A 19,049-nucleotide genomic window follows, 5' to 3' on the forward strand; every position below is an offset into this window, starting at 1 on the left:
TCAATAAATCGATGCATTACAAATGAAATAACAATTGTTTACAATAATTGATAACAGTACTAGTGCTGCATGGACCAAAAATGTGTGCAGCCAAGAAAGCCAGTTCCAATAGAAATGTGCTTTTTATGCATACTGTATAATAAAAGTTCTACCTTCTTAGCAAAAGTATATAATCCCATGCTTCTACCATTGGATGTTCTACATTCTACAAGTGCTGTACTAAAAGGCCCCACTAGCCTTGAGGTATAAAAAAGAGGTGATATCCTATTTACAAAACTGTAAATGTATTACCCATGCTTTTGCCCCAGATGCTTATAAAGGGTCCAAAAGCTACCATTCTTTTCTTCTAATATCACAGATTTGCAGTAATAAGCAATTAAAAACTTGGTAAATCATTGTCCGAATATTGTAGTTTGCAACTTACAATGCAAAAATTATATACAAATACTAGGTTGCGTATTTCATTGGTCATGTGATTACGTCAAGCTAACCAGATTACATACCATGCCTACATCACCACTACCACTGATTTCACTGTTGTTGCAGATTTTGAAGTTGCAAGGCATATAATACTGAGAAGACTGACCACTACTTTACCGTAAATACAAAAAGCATTCTTTCTGTCTAAGCAAGCCTGCACGTAAATTTGTGTGTTTTGCTGATCCTTCTAATGCCAGACAGCCTGTTCTCACTGTCATTTAAAATACAATGAAAATGATTACAAAATCCTGTTTACATGTACTTGTCTGTTTAAAAACAAGAGAACAAGTTGACTAATACATACCATGAGGTGAGTTTGCTAGAGTCTCCACAACTTCAACACTGTCTGTGGCTTTGTGTAATACACTTTCAGGAATGTTGTCACATGATTCTAACTGTAGGCTTTTGATAAAAGGCTCGTCATTACATGCTGCTACTGGTGGACACTTTTCATCAGTTTCTGCAACTCTTATACCCTCATCTATGCAATAAACACGGTTGTTCACATCATACCCAACATGCACAGAACTTCATTCAACATAATACGATAGTATATATATATCTTATAAATTAGGGAACATGACAGTTTTCACTATCCCAATATTCGTTACAAATGCAACGTCATCTCACGAGAGTGCAAGCGATTAAAAAACTTACTATAGTACGTTCGCGTTGAGCTGAACCCTCAAAAACGATTAATAACTTACGATTGCTACATCGCATGGGGCTCCTGTATAGCTCGATACGTAGCGCTTCTCGATCCGCTAAAAATATATTAAAAGCGCTTCATTCGAATGTAAGACACTCCCGTTATGGCACTGTAAAGTTTCGCCATACATTTTCAATGGGGAAGCCTCTAAAGCGCGGCCCTTTGATGGTCGTGTTGACACATGTTTGTGGCGAAGCCAGACGTCACATACCCGCCCTCAACACGCATGATTTCACCATCCCTTATGTAAGAGGCTGTAATACACTTTTACAAGAAAAATAAAACAGATTTTGTGTGTGTAAAACAGAGTTGCATAAGTAGAAGAGCTGGGGCCACTGTTGCACTGTATTTAGAAGATAAGTGGCCTGCTTATATTCAGGTAAAAACTTCTTCAGCCTCAAAAGAGAAAAAAAACAAATTATAACAGCTCAAAATCCGTTATGTAGCATTGGTGTTCCTGCAAGTGAGCCAAACAACATGTATTTTACTTCACATTCACCACAGCTGACTATCGTCTTCTGTTCCCATTTAGTCAATTTGTCATTTTAATACTTTTCTCATCACTTCGCCACACATGTACACAGTTTTTCCAGCCAGCATTTTGTTTTTGAAGTTACATTCCCAAAAAAACTCTAAAAGTTTCAACAAATGAAATAATACTGTTTGTATGAATTTGGGCTGATAGTACCTGTAGTGACTTCCAAACACTCCTGCACTGATTAAATATACAAGGGATGGTATGTTCAACTTCGGATAGCACAATAAAGCAATGATATTTTTTATTAAAGTGCACACACTTACACGTACTTCATCTGTATTTTTATGTACTTCACAGAGTTTAATCCCAGCTACCTGATGACTCCTGGGGAACAAAATCAAGTTATAACACCAATGCTGCAAATATCAAACAATCTTACATCAGATGAAGTAAGCCCAGAAGAAGACTTGGACCCGCTGCTGCTAGTGGACAATTCATTAATACCACCATCACCATCTTCACTATCACTGCCGATTTGGATGAGGAATTGCTCTAGAAGTTCTTCATTACCCAAGTCTCATCCAAATACACAACTGGTCTTCCTTCAGTTCTGTTGCACCTCGTTCGTCTTTAATATTTATGATACTGATGGACTGTGCAGGGCTGCTCATAGCATACCCTGCACATACGTGTAGTGAAATTAAAGCACAAACAGTTTCAATGCTAACCTCTTGTCATTAATCGTCTTGTACTTAAATCCCATATCACTCAACACTCTTTAAAGCAATGTTCTACCCCCAGAGAAAACACCATCATTCTTAAGTTTGGCCTAAGACGGAGTAAGTGACAAAGTTCCAGGTTTCAAAATTTAACTTACCAAAATCTTTCAGAGCGATAGATTTCCTCCCTTCCGTACAATGAATGGATCTTGTCTGATAGTATCTGGGTTAAAACTGTCTGTATCAACAAGGACTCGTGAACATTTGTACCTGACGATTACAGAATTGAGCGGGCTTGTGCAAAGTGCATTTTGTACCTTTTTCTTGGCGTAAATAAATCGCCTTTCTTGCGGTGCTCCATTCTAATGGATGTCCTTGAAATCCCTGCGTGGCGTAATGTATGCCAAAACCCAGCAAAGAAGGCATGATACAATACCGGTGGCCTTCGAGATTCTCTCCGTGATGTTGATAGAAATTTTACATTTCTTCGCTTCTTGCTTAAAGTACTCCCATAGTTTCATAAGTAGATACTTTGTTTGGCTGTTTAACGTCTTCCCAAAAGGGTTTCGCTCCGCACTCGCTGACGGTACACTGGACGCCATATTCTCAACAATTAAGTGCGCGCCCGTAACATGGACTTACGAATAAATGCGTCATAAACATTATGTTTAAAGCCTTTGAACTTGTATGGCTTCTTAATCAACAACTCAGGATTCAGCTCAACGCGAACGTACTATAATTCAAGGGCGTGGCACTTGTTTCTCTTACAAGTATTCATCCTGCTTCGTTTGGAATGAGCAAAACAGGTGCCATACCCTTTAATTAGCAAGTTTTTGAATTGCTCGCACTCTGCGAGACAACATTGCATTTGAGCGGTACGTACCATAGAGCCTCACAGTATCTTCATGGCACCTTGACAATATTGGTTAGGCATATAACCAAGCCTTCAGAAACGCTTGCAGTAGATTGCTACAATATATATTTTTTATTTAGTGGAATTTTCTAACTATTGCCTGCTTGTCTTCAGACAATTAAGTGTAGCTCAATAACAGCTAACATTACAGGCTTGATTTTTCCGTGTTAGACATTTTTTCAGTCCAACAAGTGGTTCACACAACAAAAATCATCCATAGTCAGTCACATTTTGTAAGTGCCTTTAGCTTGCTCTGACAGAGATTGTAGTTACCCGGCAAAACAGTTTCAAAATTCAATGAATGGCAAGAGGCTTTTAGACATCATTCATATAGGCCATATCAATATGTTTTATGGATTGTTTACCCTTTTGTAATCAGCAAAGTTGAAAAGGAAATTAAAATGTAAATCATTTTCAGCTGCAACTGACTGTTTTTAAAGTATACAGACTGCTCTATTAGAGTACCTCGATCTTTATAGGTGCCTATATGATTGTCAAAATTATTCATGCTGAAAACTGCAAAAAAGATGGATATACTCTAAATAAAATGTTCAAATGTCCTAATAGAGTAGTGAAGCGCTTATTACTTCATAAGAACATGCTCTTAAAAGTAGTCTAAAGAGAGACTTTGAGACTTGGTGACCTATTTCAAATACTTATGGTTGAATGAGTTTTTATTTAGTTGACAATGCTACCTATGAACTTTGAGACATCATGACAGCTAAAGGGCTACAGCTTCTGAGGGGCACAGTCCCAGGGATTTTATACTCTGGTCAGCCGCCCTCACCTCAACTACTTCCTCTGCCACTGATCAGACATGATGTGGGGGGAGGATAGTAAACTATTCTCACTTGGAATGGCCAAAAGTTTGGTAATCAGCTACTGGTAAGTACCCCCTCCTCCCCCCTCAATCCCCTACACACACACACACACACACACACACACACACACACACACACACACACACACACACACACACACACACACACACACACACACACACACACACACACACACACACACACACACACACACACACACACACACACACACACACACACACACACACACACACACACACACACACACACACACACACACACACACGCACACACAAAGCAAAGCCAACAGCAGCCATACAAAACACAGCTATTGCCGCCCAGCGAACCAGCACTGGGATGCCTATGCACCACTCAGGTGCTTGAACCTTGTGTAGACAAATCCTTCTGGGACAGGGCTAGTAACTCGCGGGAGGTCTCACGGAGAAAGGTCAGAACCCAAAGTTCCACAACGACCTTAACACCGCTAAGCGAGACAAGGACAGTTGGGCATTTGCTTCCCCAGTCAATACCAGGTACCCGTTGATGTTACAGCTGGGTGGGCTGCTTCCCCAGTTGACACTAAGCCATCAGGTCCCCATTTAAACAGCTGGGTAGACTGGAGCAATGTGAGTATAGAAATTAAAGAAGGGAACAACAACACCAAAGTGGATACATACACACACACACAGTGGCGTAGCCAGACTTTTCGCCATGCCTGGGCAATGGGTGGGCAAGCCATTTCCCATGCAACACACGTACACATGCCCATCTTCATATGGACATCAATATAACATTTTTAAAATGCATTATGTATCATCCTACACTACTGTATGCAAGATGACTAATATCAACCTAATAGAAGCGAACGCCTAGCTAGCTATTGGCCTTCTAACATATTACATACATCTAGCTACATGTGTCTTAATAGCTACCAGACTACAAAGATTCTTGAATTAAAGCACGAGGCGCTCTATCACGTGATGACTATGCTCTGCCACTACAGTTGTTAGCCTAGAAAAGTAGAAACAAAAAGAAAAGAATTGCTGACTGAACAAGTACTCCATACCGTTTGAACTGAGCAGTATCCACACGGATACATGGGTGCTAATTTCACAAATACCTCTATAGACTGCTTTGCCTACCGAGTTTTGACCACACCGATAGCTACCGTGACCACTTAATCCAAATGTAAACCATCCAGCCCACTATAGTGAAACCAATTCTTTGTCCTTCACTCCTTGCCACAATGCTGCACGGTTTTTTGTAATCACGTGAACTTGTTTCTATTTATTGCCTCCTCTATTTGTGCACAATCAAGTTACTCGTAGGGAAAATCCCTTGGATAACCCCATCTCTGTTTAGCCAAAAAGAAGGAAACCATCGGCGAAAATGGCATGGTGAGTGTTGTATAAGTTGTGCTATACTTATTCTTGTACAGTGACTAGTTAAGTAACTTTAGCAAAATCTCGAGCTATCCAGCCCACGTCTTTATAATTACTCTAGGAGCTGATGGTGGGGCAAAGAAGTCTGATGCCCGGGCAATGCCCTGGCTTGCCCGGGTTTGGCTACGCCACTGCACACACATACACTTTTACTGTGTAATATTCTGTAAACAAGTAGCTATTATATACATTTACTACATCAGGCACAGCTGTACTAAAACATACGCAAACATAGTCTCGTGCCCAGATCGCTTTTTTCTTTTTGTTTTTCTCCGCCCCCACACAAAAAGAAAAAAAAGCGGTCCGCTGGGCACGAGACTAACGCAAACACAACAATCAGTCATGATGGTCAGAGGCGGGTTGAACTTGATTATAAAAGCCGCGTGGAGTTAACAGTTTAATACGCCAGGGGAAAACAAACCATACACTACTGATAGATACAAATAGTAAATGATCTCACCCTTTTGAGGTATACCTTTCACGGGCGTCGCCATGTTTTAAACCATAGGACGGAACTCGCGCACTAAAACATCCGTGTTTCGCTTTACGTCATCATGCGGTTGCTAAGGACGAGATGGCGAGCAGGTGTGTTCGTAACTTATCTGTTTATGGCTAACCTCACTTCAGGATGAAGGAGTAAAGTCTCCCAGGACAGTGACAAAAATTTGAAGAGTTTGCAAGAGCCGTATTTCGGCGAATTTTTGGTAAGGTAAATGCGGGTATTTCCGGACAGCGCACAATTCCGGACACTTTATTATTATTTTATTATTATTGTTACTGAGCAGACAGCACAGCTGATATGCTCAGGAAAAAAAAAAAAGCAATCATAAAATGAATTTAGCTACGTAGTTACAAAGATTACAGTTATTGGGTTCCATACAATGTTTGCAGTTCCGCTGAAAAAGAGTCAATATTGTTGCTCTCAATGATGGAAGATGGTAAGTTGTTCCAATCCTTAATTGATCTGGAGAAAAAGCTCTGTTGGTATGAATAGGTAGATGAATTTGGTAGAATAAAACGATGTGGGTGATATAGTCTGGTGGATCTTGTCATTGAAATAAAATGAGGAGGAATTGACAGTGAATAATCTTGATGTATAATTTTAAAAAGTGCTTGTAATCTGGATATTTTACGTCTCAGCTGAAGGCTTGGCCAAGAAAGATGCTGTAACATAGCTGTGACTGAACTGAATCGATTGAAATCATTTAGGACCCATCTAGCTGCCCTACGCTGTACTTTCTCTAGCTGTTGAATATTGTTATGGTGGTATGGGTCCCAGATGACTGCAGCGTATTCCATTGACGGTCGTACTATCGTAAGGTAGGCTGTTGCTTTGATGTTAGACGAGCAGCAACTCAGATTGCGTTTCAAGAAGTTTAATGTTCTATTGGCCTTAGCAGCTATATTACTAATATGTGGAGACCATGATAGTTTGTTATCCAATATAACACCAAGGTAGGAGTGTTGGTTTGATGTACCCAAGTTGTGATTGTTTAGCTTGTAGTTGAAAATGATTGATGATAATGATCTGGTAAACCGCATAATAGTACATTTGGTTACATTGAATCTTAATTGCCACTTAGTTGCCCATTCGTGTAGTTGATCAAGATCATGCTGAAGTTGAATGGCATCCTCCTTGGTGGTGATAATTCTGTAAAGTAAACAGTCATCAGCAAATAACCGTAGTGGCGAATTTACATGTTCTGTTATATCATTAATGTATAGAAGAAACATCAAAGGGCCGAGAACCGTCCCTTGAGGGACTCCTGAGTGAACAGCTATCGAGTCAGAAAAAGTACCGTCCAAAGCTACTTGCTGTGACCTTCTGGTCAGCCAAGTATTGACCCACTGACAGATGTGATCGTTGATACCATAGTGTCTTAATTTAACTAATAGTCTTTGATGTGGGACACTATCAAACGCTTTAGCAAAGTCAAGGAGAATGACATCGGTTTGTTTCTGTTGGTCTAGAGCATGTGACAAGTCTTCTATCAGTGAAATAAGTTGGGTAACACAAGAGTGCTGGGATCTGAAGCCGTGCTGGGTATCAATGAGAATGCTATTTGAGTTTAAATGATTCATTATGGAATGATATATAATATGTTCCATAGTTTTGGAGCATACAGAAGTCAATGATATTGGTCGGTAGTTTGCGGTACTAGTACGGTTTCCTTTCTTGAAAACTGGACATACATTGGCCATGAGCCAATCGGAAGGTTGTATACCTGTGTCTAGTGATTGAGTGAATATAACTTGCAGTATAGGAGATATTTCGCTTGCACAATTCTTCAAGATATATGGATGAATGTTGTCTGGCCCACTGGCTTTGTTGGTATCTAATAGGGATAATTGATGTTGGATACCAGCCACTGAAAATGTAATACTTGGCATAGTAGGCAGAGCATTCACAGGGTTGTTGCAACCATTCATGGAAGGGATATTAGATAAGTTTTCTTTAGTGAAGACTGACTCAAAATAGTTGTTTAATGCATTGGCTTTACTCTTTGTATCTGAGATAGATTCACCATCTACAATTAGGGTGGAGATATTATGGTAGTCCTTACGTTTTGCTCTAATATACTTCCAAAATTGTCTACGATTTCCATTAAATGAGTTGTCAAACATTCTATTAAAATAATTATTGTGTGCTACTTTAATCTTGCTATTTATAGAGTTTTTAATCTTGCGATAGGCATTCCAGTCATTACTAGATTTGGTTCTTTTAGCTATGTTGTATAATTGTTTACGTCTCTTCATATCCCTCTTTATTTCTCTGTTTATCCATGGTAATTTGGAGTTGGAACGTATAGTTTTGTATGGCACGTGCTTTGCAACACTGTCATTGATTACACCTTTTAGATCAGTCCAGTTTTGTTCGACGGTTTTACAGTAAGGATCATTCCCAAGAAAATGAGTTTGAAATTCAAGTAGGTCTCTTTTAATATTCTCAAGATTAGCTCGGTGGTATAAAGCAACTTTGTGTTCAGATTTAGTATTAATATTTGTGTTATCTATATTATGATGGAAGACAACGGCCTCATGATCCGACATTCCTGGTGCAGTAGTTAAGTCCAAAATGGTAGATGAGGTAGAAAGTACAAGATCAAGTATGTTGTTGTTTCTAGTCGGAGTATTGACAAATTGATTAAGGCCAATATCATTAATTTGATCAAGAAATACATTATTTAGTTCTACTCCATAGCTAGGATTAGAGGTAACCTGACCACTTCCATCTAACCAATTAATACCTGGAAGGTTGAAATCACCCATTACTATTACATTAGGTAGTTCAGTAAACCTACGTGTAAGAGTGTTCAAAGATAATCCCAATTGCAGTATGGGGTCAATGGACAGGTCTGGTGGACGATAAAATGAGCAAACATAAATGGGGGCCCTTTTAGAAGGAGTCACTTTTGCCCAAATGATTTCAGCATTTACATCCAATTCAGGTTCTTCAGATACATCTAGGCCTTCCTTAACGCATAAGAATACACCTCCAGCACCCTCTACTCAATCCTTTCTTAATACAGTATATGTAGGAGGAAAAATTTCAGCATTGTAATAAGAACTATCAAGATGTGATTCACAGCCACAAATAATATGAGGGTTGTGTTCTTCAATTAAGGCTTGGAAATGAGCTCTTTTTCCGGAACTGCGTAAACTACAACAATTTAGACTCAAGATTTTTAGTTTAGTATGATTGGGATTTTGGAAATTTGAAGCATTGTAACTACTTGTAGCTGAGCAGTCATCAGGAAGACTGCTCCTGTGAGCGCGGTTGTTTCGTGTGTGTTATGTCCATTGGTTGAGCTGACAAATTCGAAGCTGTAGATGAAGAGTATTTAAAAACTGCATTAATAACTTCTCCATGAAATTGGTTGTTGACAAAAATACGATTGTTGCTAAGTTTGATTTGTTTACGGTTATGACCAGCCTTGATTAGGGACCATCTTTCCTTTAGTAAAACTGACTCTATTGCTCTTTCTTGTGGTGACATATCAGGTTTGATAATCAATGGGGAAGGTAAGGAACTTTTGTTCGCTAAAATTGTATTTACGTCCATGGTACGTTGGAGTTTAATTAAGATGGGCCGTGGCCTAGATTGATTCTGTTTGAATTTCCCAAGACGAAAACAGTCGATTACGTGATCAGGGTTTATCTGAACCTTTATACTACTAAGGGTTTCTAAAACGGCTTTAACATCATTCTGTTGTCTTTCGTGTCTAGATGTTCTTGAAGAGCATTCATCGATACCATACAAAACAACATTGGATTTGCGATCAGGCACTTGTTGAGTAGGATTGGCTGTATGTCTATCAAGGGCATTTGACGTTGTTTGGATTTGGTCAACCAGCTTTGTCTCCTGCAACTGCAAGGTTTCTATTTTATTAGACAAATCGGACACAGCCTTTTCGATTTTGCAGTGTGCTGAAGCCAGTTGCTCAAGATCTGCTGATAAGGTTGAGACAGTTAGATCTGGTTGGGGTAGCCCAGCCTGGTGGATCATCCAATCATTAATGATACTTTTGAGACGAGTTAGACAATCATTAATATTGCAGTAGTACACACAGTTGTTGATTTCAGATAGAGTGTTAATTGCTTTGTACTGTTCTTGAGAAACATTATCACAATTAGTATGTACCCACATACGACATAAATCACATTGTATGGCATCGTCATCTTCCTCACATTTCTTGTTACATTTCCCACATACATCTAATTGCTTATTTAACACATAGTGGCACTTATCTGGTGAATCATCAAGTCCAGCTTTTCTCTTCTTGCTTCCAGCATTATCAGCCATTTCAGTGTATTAGGACTAGAAAACTCTAATTAAAGCCCACCTGCCAATGCCACTTCGCGTATAGCACCCAAGAATGAATGAACTAGAACACACTTTTCGATTTTTATAATCCCTATAAGAATAGCTATTCACAGCAGAAATTTCAAGGCAATCCGTTGTTTCGTTCCTCGGCCAGCTTGATAAAGGTACCAAAGTGTCCGGAATTGTACGCTGTCCGGAAATACCCGCATTTACCTTAGTGACACATTGGACGGACGCTGGTGATTTATCCAGTTTTTGTTTGGTGACTGATTTTAGCGACCCGTGACCTTGTAGCTACTGAGTAGTATATTTGAAAGAATGGACCTTAGATGTATTCCATACCATACTGTACTGCAAGTCAGGGGCGTAGCCAGGGGGGGTTCAAAGGGTTCGGACGAACCCCCTTTTCAGAGTTAAGTTTTTTAAATCGTGATACTGGTTAACTAGAACTGAATTAACTTGCACAAATCCACTGAAATGGGTAGCTACAGGTCTTCAGGCAGAGGAATTCAAGTACCTCTACTCGCTATTGCGAATGAATTTATAAGAATACACATGTGTACACGTGTTTACATGTGCACACCTACGAAATAAATGAAGCGTAAAAGTGCTACCTCAGGTGGCATTCTAAAGTTTTTTTCGAAAAGAATCCATGCAGAATCTAGAAGGCCAGATTCTAGTAAGTTGTTACGGTGACTTTATCTAGTACTACCTTCATCCCTGGGGCACTTAATGCATCATAATTAATGTACTTTTTGCATAAAATATAGTAATTTGCTGAGTTTTAATTTATTAAAATATTGAAAGTCTCTTGGGGGCTGTGCCCCCAGACCCCTGCTTCTAGTAACTCAATACTGCTGCTGGACCCCCCCCTTCAAAAAATCCTGGCTACGCCCCTGCAAGTGTATCTGCAACTAGCTAATAGAACACTTGGTCCACTGGGCCACATTCTTCAATTCCCAGCCCTATGATTTCATAGATTTGCTGGAGTCCTGTATGGAAGCTTTAGTACTTTACGTGGCATTATACTACAAAATAGATTGATTGGTCCCAGTATGACTTAATTACACAAGCCATTCACCATTGCTACAGAGTTGGCTAAAGGTAGCCCCACCAGTACAGCCAGAATGTGTGAAGTCGGCAATCTCTCACACTAACTAACGAAGAGCCCATACACTTTGAATATTTTAACTGTGCAGTGTAATATGTGGAGTGTTGGGAGTAACGCGTTATGTAATATTATTACTTTTGTGGTAACTAAGTAATATAACGAAATGCACTATAAAAACAGGTAATATAACTCAAGTTACTTTACTTACAAATGTAACGCATTACCTAAGTAATATTATTACTACAAGTAACAAAGTTACTAATATCGGTAGTAATCCACTGAGCAATGCCTAGCCACAATGAAGTATTAAAGCCTATTGAATGAAGCTTATTCAACAGCTTCTTACTTATAACCAAGATTTGCACATTGCCCAACAACGAAATCATGTCATGTGATAAGGTGGTATAGTATGTTCACGTTGAGCTGAATCCTCAAAAACATTTAGTAACTCATGGATGTAATTACACACGATCTTGAAATTTGGCCCATTTGTAGTACTGCTTGACCAGCTAAAAATATTTCAAAATCTTTTTGTTCAAATGTTTGACATAATATTTACGGCCAATCAAAAATTTTACAATACATTTTCTGTGTGGAAGCCATATAAGTATAGTGTCCATTACAGCCCTTTCCCAAACTTGTAATGGAGCCAAACCGTACGTGTCTGTTGTTGACATCTTTGCTGGTACCAATAATCATCTGGTTGACTGGAATGTTAACTCTGTTGAGAAAAAATCCACTTTTAATTTTTAGCTGTTTTTCAGGATTCATGCAGCTCAACGTGAACATACTATAGTTTCACACGTGACAGCTTAAGGCTGTGGACACAAAGTAATATAATATGTAATATTATTATAGTTACTTTATTTTATGGGTAATATGTAACTGTAACTAAATAGTTCAGTTGCAAGTAATATGTAACTAGTTACTTAAAAAGTAACTTGCCCAACACTGAATATGTGTACATTGATTATGAATTACGTGTGCACTCTGTCTTTCATCCCTGTGCCATATAGTTTTGGTTTCAGAGCAATCCAACACACACTTTACACCCCCCAAGTGTGGTAGTAGTTGATGGTATGGCGGTAAATTGATATCTAGCATTGGCCATGGGCCTACTAAAAGTCCACAAGTGTAAAGTGGTAAGCAGTAATTTTATACAATATGACAATTGATACAACAAATCCAAGTTGCCTATTCCATTATGCACCTATCAATGTAATCCCCGACTACCACTAATACGGGCTGAGGTGGGGGAAGGTCATATCAAAACTTGCGTAAGATATTCCGGATTTCCGAATGGGTTACGCCCGTTTCATATAAAATAACACCATCTCTTTAAACAAAGTGCCATAACTTCCGCGTACTCTGGTTGACAGACAAGAAGTTTGGTTTATCGGACTCCTTGATGAAAGGCGATTCGATTCATGTGTAAGTTTTTTATGTAGTAACGAAGGGGAAGCCAGGCCTATCGGACTCCTTGATGAAAGGCGATTCGATTCATGTGTAAGTTTTTTATGTAGTAACGAAGGGGAAGCCAGGCCTGCCAACTCTCACGGGTTTACCGTGAGTCTCACGGTTTCACTACCCTGCTCAAGGGCAGCAGATCGAATCTCACGGTTTTTGAGAAAAGTCGAGACCTTTTTTTTTTTTTTTGGTCTCAGCATAGTATCTACCAGTTTTTTTTTACTACACACTGCAATACTACAATAAAGGTACAGAAATCTCAAGATTTTTTTACTTTCCAGGTTGGCAGGCCTGGGAAGCTAAAAAGGAGCCTGTGAAATTTACGTGTTCAGAATGCCCGCAAAAACACGTGTTTTTAAGCATATCTTTGTAAACTAACCTGTTTAACAATTTGTACGGTCGGAGTCTTATTAAGCATCCTTCGCTGCGTAGTATGATACCAAATTTAGCGAAGTTGGTTGAGGATAACAACTTGTAAATTGGGATTTTCCCGCCAAGATGATTAAATTTTCCAATAGGTTAATGTATGGAGCGCGTATTACGTCATCATCAACAGTAAATAACTGTCGCTATGGTGAAATTTTCCCATTTGTACGGTCGGAATTGGATAGAGAAATTCAAGGGCTTTCTTTAATTGTATGGTGTGCTGTAGAGATTCTGTGAGTTAAAGGTTGTAAATTAGTCTTCGTCTACTAACAAACTAAATCATGTCCGCACTAATAGTAACTATGCCAGAAACTTTTACTTTAATAGAATTCCCAGGATATGGAACCAATTACCTTGCATTGACATCAACCAGTCCCTACCAGTCATCAAAGCTACTATTCAGAACTATTTATGGCAACACTTCACCACAAATTTCTCTCCTGACAATCCCTGCACCTATCATTACTGCTGTAGATGCAGCAAGTGCTATGATTCTGGACTGACAATTAACTTTACTACATAAGTTTAATTAACTCCCGGCTGCCAGCACAGGTTGCTGGCAGACCATCAATGCAACTTTTTCTTCATCTATACCCACCTACACATGTACAATTGTAATTGTATGTTGCATTGTAAAGCATTAATAATAATAATAATAATAATAATAGTGCTTTTGTATGTAGTGTAAAATACATGTATTTTGCATTGGACAACGAATGACAGGGAATGATGAGATTTTATAATCAGCCTGTATTACCAAGTTGAGGTTTCAAAAAAGATATTAAACTGATATTAAATTTATTTAATGCATAATTCTTAATTTTTACGGGTTTAACCCAGTGTTTTGAAAACTTTTAATGTTGACCACCTGAAAATGCTTGATTTGACAAACCCCATACATATGTTTTGATATGTGGGGATTTGCATTTCTGAAAATTACAATTCCCCACCTACTGGGGGAGTACTGGCGATACAAACCCCGACCAAGTCTCGACCTGCAGACCCCGGGGATACTGGAGCTAGGCGGGGATTTGTACGGTCGTGTGGCGTTGGTCTAGTGATGAGTTAGTTCGAGTGGATTCTAGTATAAACGTAATAGCTAGCACCCGACTCTCTTTCCTAAACTGAAAGCACACATCTTCGCTGTCTGAGTGAATTTCTTTAGCGAAGACAAATCCCCACTATGTCGGGGAAATTTAGCGATCAATTCCCCCACCTTTCCCCACCCTCAGCCCGTATCAGTGGTAGTCGGGCATTACATTGATAGGCGCATTACACACTTGATATAGATTTCAAAACAAAACTAGCTAAGCTGCTTCCTAACACAGAGAATCTGCGAAAAGTTTACAAAAATGAGACGGTGTGGCCATAACATAATTCGCTTACCGCTTGACATGCTGGTGGCTTGTTTATTACAAACAACAGCCTCTTTGTGGTCGCACATGCATTCCTGTTATTGTGTACAAGGCTAGGTTAACCAATTCGTCAAGTTAAAAGCAGACATATTGCGACAAATAAAGCCATTAAAAATAATCTCGCACTCGTAACTACAGACAGTATCTATGGCGACTAACTAGCACAAGCAAGACTTTTTTGCGAGCTCGTTACGTCACATTGGGAATTTGTACAGAAACATCACGTGAATTACTTCCGTTTCCAATCCCGTTGTTTAAGGCGGTATAGTCACGAGCAATCATTCAAAATTTTGAATGCCTATCAATACTTTTGAGAAGCCCATAAAACCAGGCTAGCAGCGTGAAAAGTTTTAAATGAAGGTGAAGCCCTTCATATTTCAGTAATGTTTTTATGTAGCTACAGTGTAGTTTGAGACAGGTGGAACACTACAATTTGTTGTAGTAACACAGCTCCAGCTGTCACTACCGTGTTTTTCCGCCGCCAAATACAGCAAAAGCTGTAGGCTCTATTGGCATTTCTGGGGCATAGTGATATTGTATATTAAATTTATTAGGTCCTGTGGAAGCGTTTTTGGTGTGTTTCTTCCCAGTGACTCAGATACAAGCCTTCAAAGAGCTTATTTTCACTCAAAAAAACTACTAAAAGTTCAATAAAACGTCTATACAACCAGTAACTTAAAAAATCGCTTCCACAGGACCTAGATATTTTAGTTGTTTAGTCACTTGTGTTGAAATTATAAGGATTCAGTAATCTGTTAGTCTGGTTTTTGGCTACGCGTTTTTATAAAACATCGCTCTATTGTGGACCACACACCCAAGAACAGTCGTTGTTCTGTAGTAAAAACAAACAAGCACAATTAGTTGTATTGCTAACACAACACAGTTGTTGAAATTATTTATCCCTGCTTGGTGTTTAAAGCAGGTTTTGTAATTTGTTTCGCCCACGCATTTTAAACTATTCCGTAACCGTAATTGCAAAACCTTACCCTTATTACCTTTGTTACTAATGTTATCTCTGTTACTCATGTTGCTACCCATGTTATCTCTGTTACCTTTGTTACCCATGTTACCTTTGTTACCCATGTTACCTCTATTATACTGTGACCCATGTTTCCTCTGCTACTCATGTTACCTCTTTTATGCCATGTTACCTCTGTTACCGTTGTTAACCTTTCTTACATATGTTACCCATGTTACCTCTGTTACCGTTATTAACCTTTCTTACATATGTTACCTTTATTTCCCATGTTACCTCTATTACTTTTATTACCTTTGTTAGTATTGTTACCCATGTTACCTCTATTACCCTGATTACCTTTGTTACTCATGATCATGTTACCTCTGTTTACCTTATTGCCCATGTTCTCTCTGTTACCTCTTTTACCCTTATTATCTTTGTTTACCATGTTACCTCTTTTACCTTTGTTACCTTCATTGCTCATATTACCTCTGTTACCTTTATTTTGCATGTTACCTCTGTTACCCTTGTTACCGATGTTACCTGTATTACCCTTATTACTTTTGTTACCCATGTTACCTCTTTTACCCTTATTACCTTTGTTACTAAGGTTACCTCTGTTACCTTTGTGACCCATGTTCTTTGTTACCTCTTTTATGCTTGTTATCTTCATTACCCATGTTACCTCTTTTACCTTTGTTACCTTCATTGCTCATGTTACCTGTGTTACCTTTATTTCCTGTTACCCTTGTTACCCTTGTTACCTGTATTACCCTTATTACTTTTGTTACTAATGTTATCTCTGTTACCCATGTTAATTACCTCTGGTACCCTTATTACCTTAGTTACTAATGTTACTCGTTACCCATTTTAACTCTTACCTTTTTCACTTATGTTACTCATGTTACCTCTATTATCTTTGTTACCATGTTTCACTCAGTCTTTTTATCCATGTTACCTCTATTACCTTTGTTACTTATGTTACCTCTGCTACCATTGTTACCCATGTTACCTTGTTACCCTTATTACCTTCGATACTCATGTTTCCTCTGTTACGCTTATTACCCATGTTATCTCTGTTACCTCTTGTTATCTTTGTTACCCATGTTACGCTTGTTACTTTCATTATCCATGTTAATTTCGTTACTCATGTTACCAATGTTACCTCAGTTACCCTTGTTACACATGTTACCTCTGTTGCTTCAGCTCCACTTGTTACCTTCATTACCCATGTTACCTCTGTTACTCAATATTACTATTGTTACCTTTGTTACACTTGTTACCTTGGTTACCCATGTTACCTCTATTACGCATGTTTCCTCTGTTACCCATGTTACCTCTATTACCCTTATAACCTTTGTTACTCATGTTACCTCTTTTACCCCATGTTACCTCTGTTACCGCTATTAACCTTTCTTACACATGTTACCCATGTTACTATAGTTACCTTTCTCACTAATGTTACCTTGGTTACCTTTGTTAGCCGTGTTACCTGTGTTACCCATGTTTCCTCTGTTACTTCAGTTACCCTAGTTATTTTTGTCACCCATGTTTTCTCTGTTACCTTTGTTACCCTTGTTTCATTTGTTACCCATGTTATCTCTGTTAGTCATATTATACCGTTTTTACTTATGTTACCTCTGTAATCTTTGTTACTTTTGTTACCCATGTTACCTCTATTACCCTGATTTCCTTTGTTACTCATGTTACCTCTGTTTACCTTGTTGCCCATGTTCTCTCTGTTACCTCTTTTACCCTTATTATCTTTGTTACCCATGTTACCTCTTTTACCTTTGTTACCTTCATTCCTCTGTTACCCTTTTTACCCATGTTATCTCTATTACCATTTTTACCTATGTTGCTAATGTTACCTCTGTTACCTACATTACCTCTATTACCCTATTACCTTTGTTTTTATTAATGTTACATCTGTTCCCCTTGTTACCCATGTTTATTCTGTTACCCTTGTTACCAATGTTACCTCCATTACCCTTATTACCTTTGTTACTCATGTTACCTCTGTTACCCTTGTTACATGTATTCTCTGTTACTCATGTTACCTCTGTTACCCTTGTTACATGTATTCTCTGTTACCCTTGTTACATTCGTTACCCTTGTTATCTCTGTTAGTCATATTACCATTGTTACTTATGTTACCTCTGTCACCTATTTTACCCTTGTTTGTAGTTAGTCATTTATCGCTTAATGAAAGCTGTTTGGAAATTCATGAAAAAATCCACGGTGACTGCATCCCACGGTTACACTGTACTTAAACCACACTTTGCTCTAACAAACCCTGGTGAAATCCTATACATTATATCCACAGTTCAGCGGCGGAGCAAGTAGTTGATATGAGGGGGGGCTGGGCTGACCCAGACTTATTTCTATAGTTTGGTAAGGTGAGACCAAAAAAAAAAAAAAAAAAAAAGGGTCATAACCAACTGACAAGAGCTTTCCACCTCATCAGCTACCATTTTTAGCTGATAAACTACATAAAAATCCTTACATAGTTCGCTAAACACTGACTACTTTATTAGAGTGACTGCTCTATTAGAGTATCTCGATCTTTATCACGGTTTTCAGCCCCACTCCAAGAAAGATAATTTCGGTGTGATATCATTCTGAGTGGGGGCTAAGCCCCCCCTCAGCAGACCGAGGGGGGCTTCAGCCCCCTTAGCCCCCCCTTTCCGCCGCCTATGTATCCACTTACTACAAATACACATTTTTAGCATTAATTCAGCTTGAGACTTGAGTAAAGGAATTTTATCTTACATGGTATACAGCTGTACTGGCGGATTAATGCCTTATTGTTGTGGTCATGCATGTGGTTTCAGCATAAACACAAAATCATGCATGTAGCAATAACACATATTTTCATACTAAATAACAAGAGCTGGTGTAGTATAAGCTGGTAAGTTATCAAGCTATAGCTACTTCGCAAACAGGCAAAAATGAATTCTGTATAAGATGTGACATCTGAATGACTACAGTATTTATTTATTTATCAAGACACACGGTAGTGTGTCGTGCGGCTTAAGAAGCCGGCGCGCAACACCCGTGAGTATATTGACAGGAAGAAAGAAAACGCAATTTTCGCACCTTCGTAGCTCTGTGTTTCCTTGATGAAACAAGACGATTTTTGCTGTGAACATGCCCTCCAACTTCAGCACTCCACATTCCAAATTTGAGCGAAATCGCTTCACGAGTTCCCGAGATATGCGACTTCAAAAATTGGCTTAGTTTCTTAGTTTTTGTTTTCTTCTTATTTTCTTCCTCTAGTCGCAC

General features: G+C 38.8%; 1 protein-coding gene and 1 long non-coding RNA gene across 7 annotated transcripts in view; both read right to left on the minus strand.

Annotated features, from left to right (window-relative positions):
- LOC136267335 (leucine-rich repeat serine/threonine-protein kinase 1-like) overlaps positions 1 to 6,224 on the minus strand; it is a 36,908-nt gene extending 30,684 nt beyond the window's left edge. The window contains exons 1-3 of one of the 2 annotated variants that reach the window (XM_066062439.1): positions 6,180 to 6,224; positions 6,023 to 6,125; positions 785 to 961 (exon numbers count right to left, since the gene is read on the minus strand). In XM_066062439.1, coding sequence (XP_065918511.1) covers positions 785 to 961; positions 6,023 to 6,056 — 211 coding nt within the window. In that variant the 5' untranslated portion in view covers positions 6,057 to 6,125; positions 6,180 to 6,224. Of the gene's footprint in view, positions 1 to 784; positions 962 to 5,787; positions 6,126 to 6,179 lie in introns of those variants that run through there. The other variant, XM_066062440.1, reaches the window with a different exon arrangement.
- Positions 1,432 to 3,029, minus strand: LOC136267336 (uncharacterized). 5 transcript variants are annotated; one of them, XR_010706648.1, is made up of 7 exons: positions 2,704 to 3,028; positions 2,545 to 2,656; positions 2,396 to 2,496; positions 2,107 to 2,346; positions 1,997 to 2,051; positions 1,878 to 1,904; positions 1,432 to 1,821 (listed from the first exon to the last, which is right to left on the minus strand). It is a non-coding gene; the product is annotated as an uncharacterized lncRNA (long non-coding RNA). The 5 variants fall into 5 exon arrangements; XR_010706647.1 differs by having other exon boundaries at positions 1,878 to 1,936; XR_010706649.1 differs by having other exon boundaries at positions 1,991 to 2,051.
- Positions 6,225 to 19,049: the final 12,825 nt, after the last annotated feature.

Source organism: Dysidea avara, chromosome 9 (assembly GCF_963678975.1).
Source record: "Dysidea avara chromosome 9, odDysAvar1.4, whole genome shotgun sequence".
Classification (NCBI taxonomy): Eukaryota; Metazoa; Porifera; class Demospongiae; order Dictyoceratida; family Dysideidae; genus Dysidea; species Dysidea avara.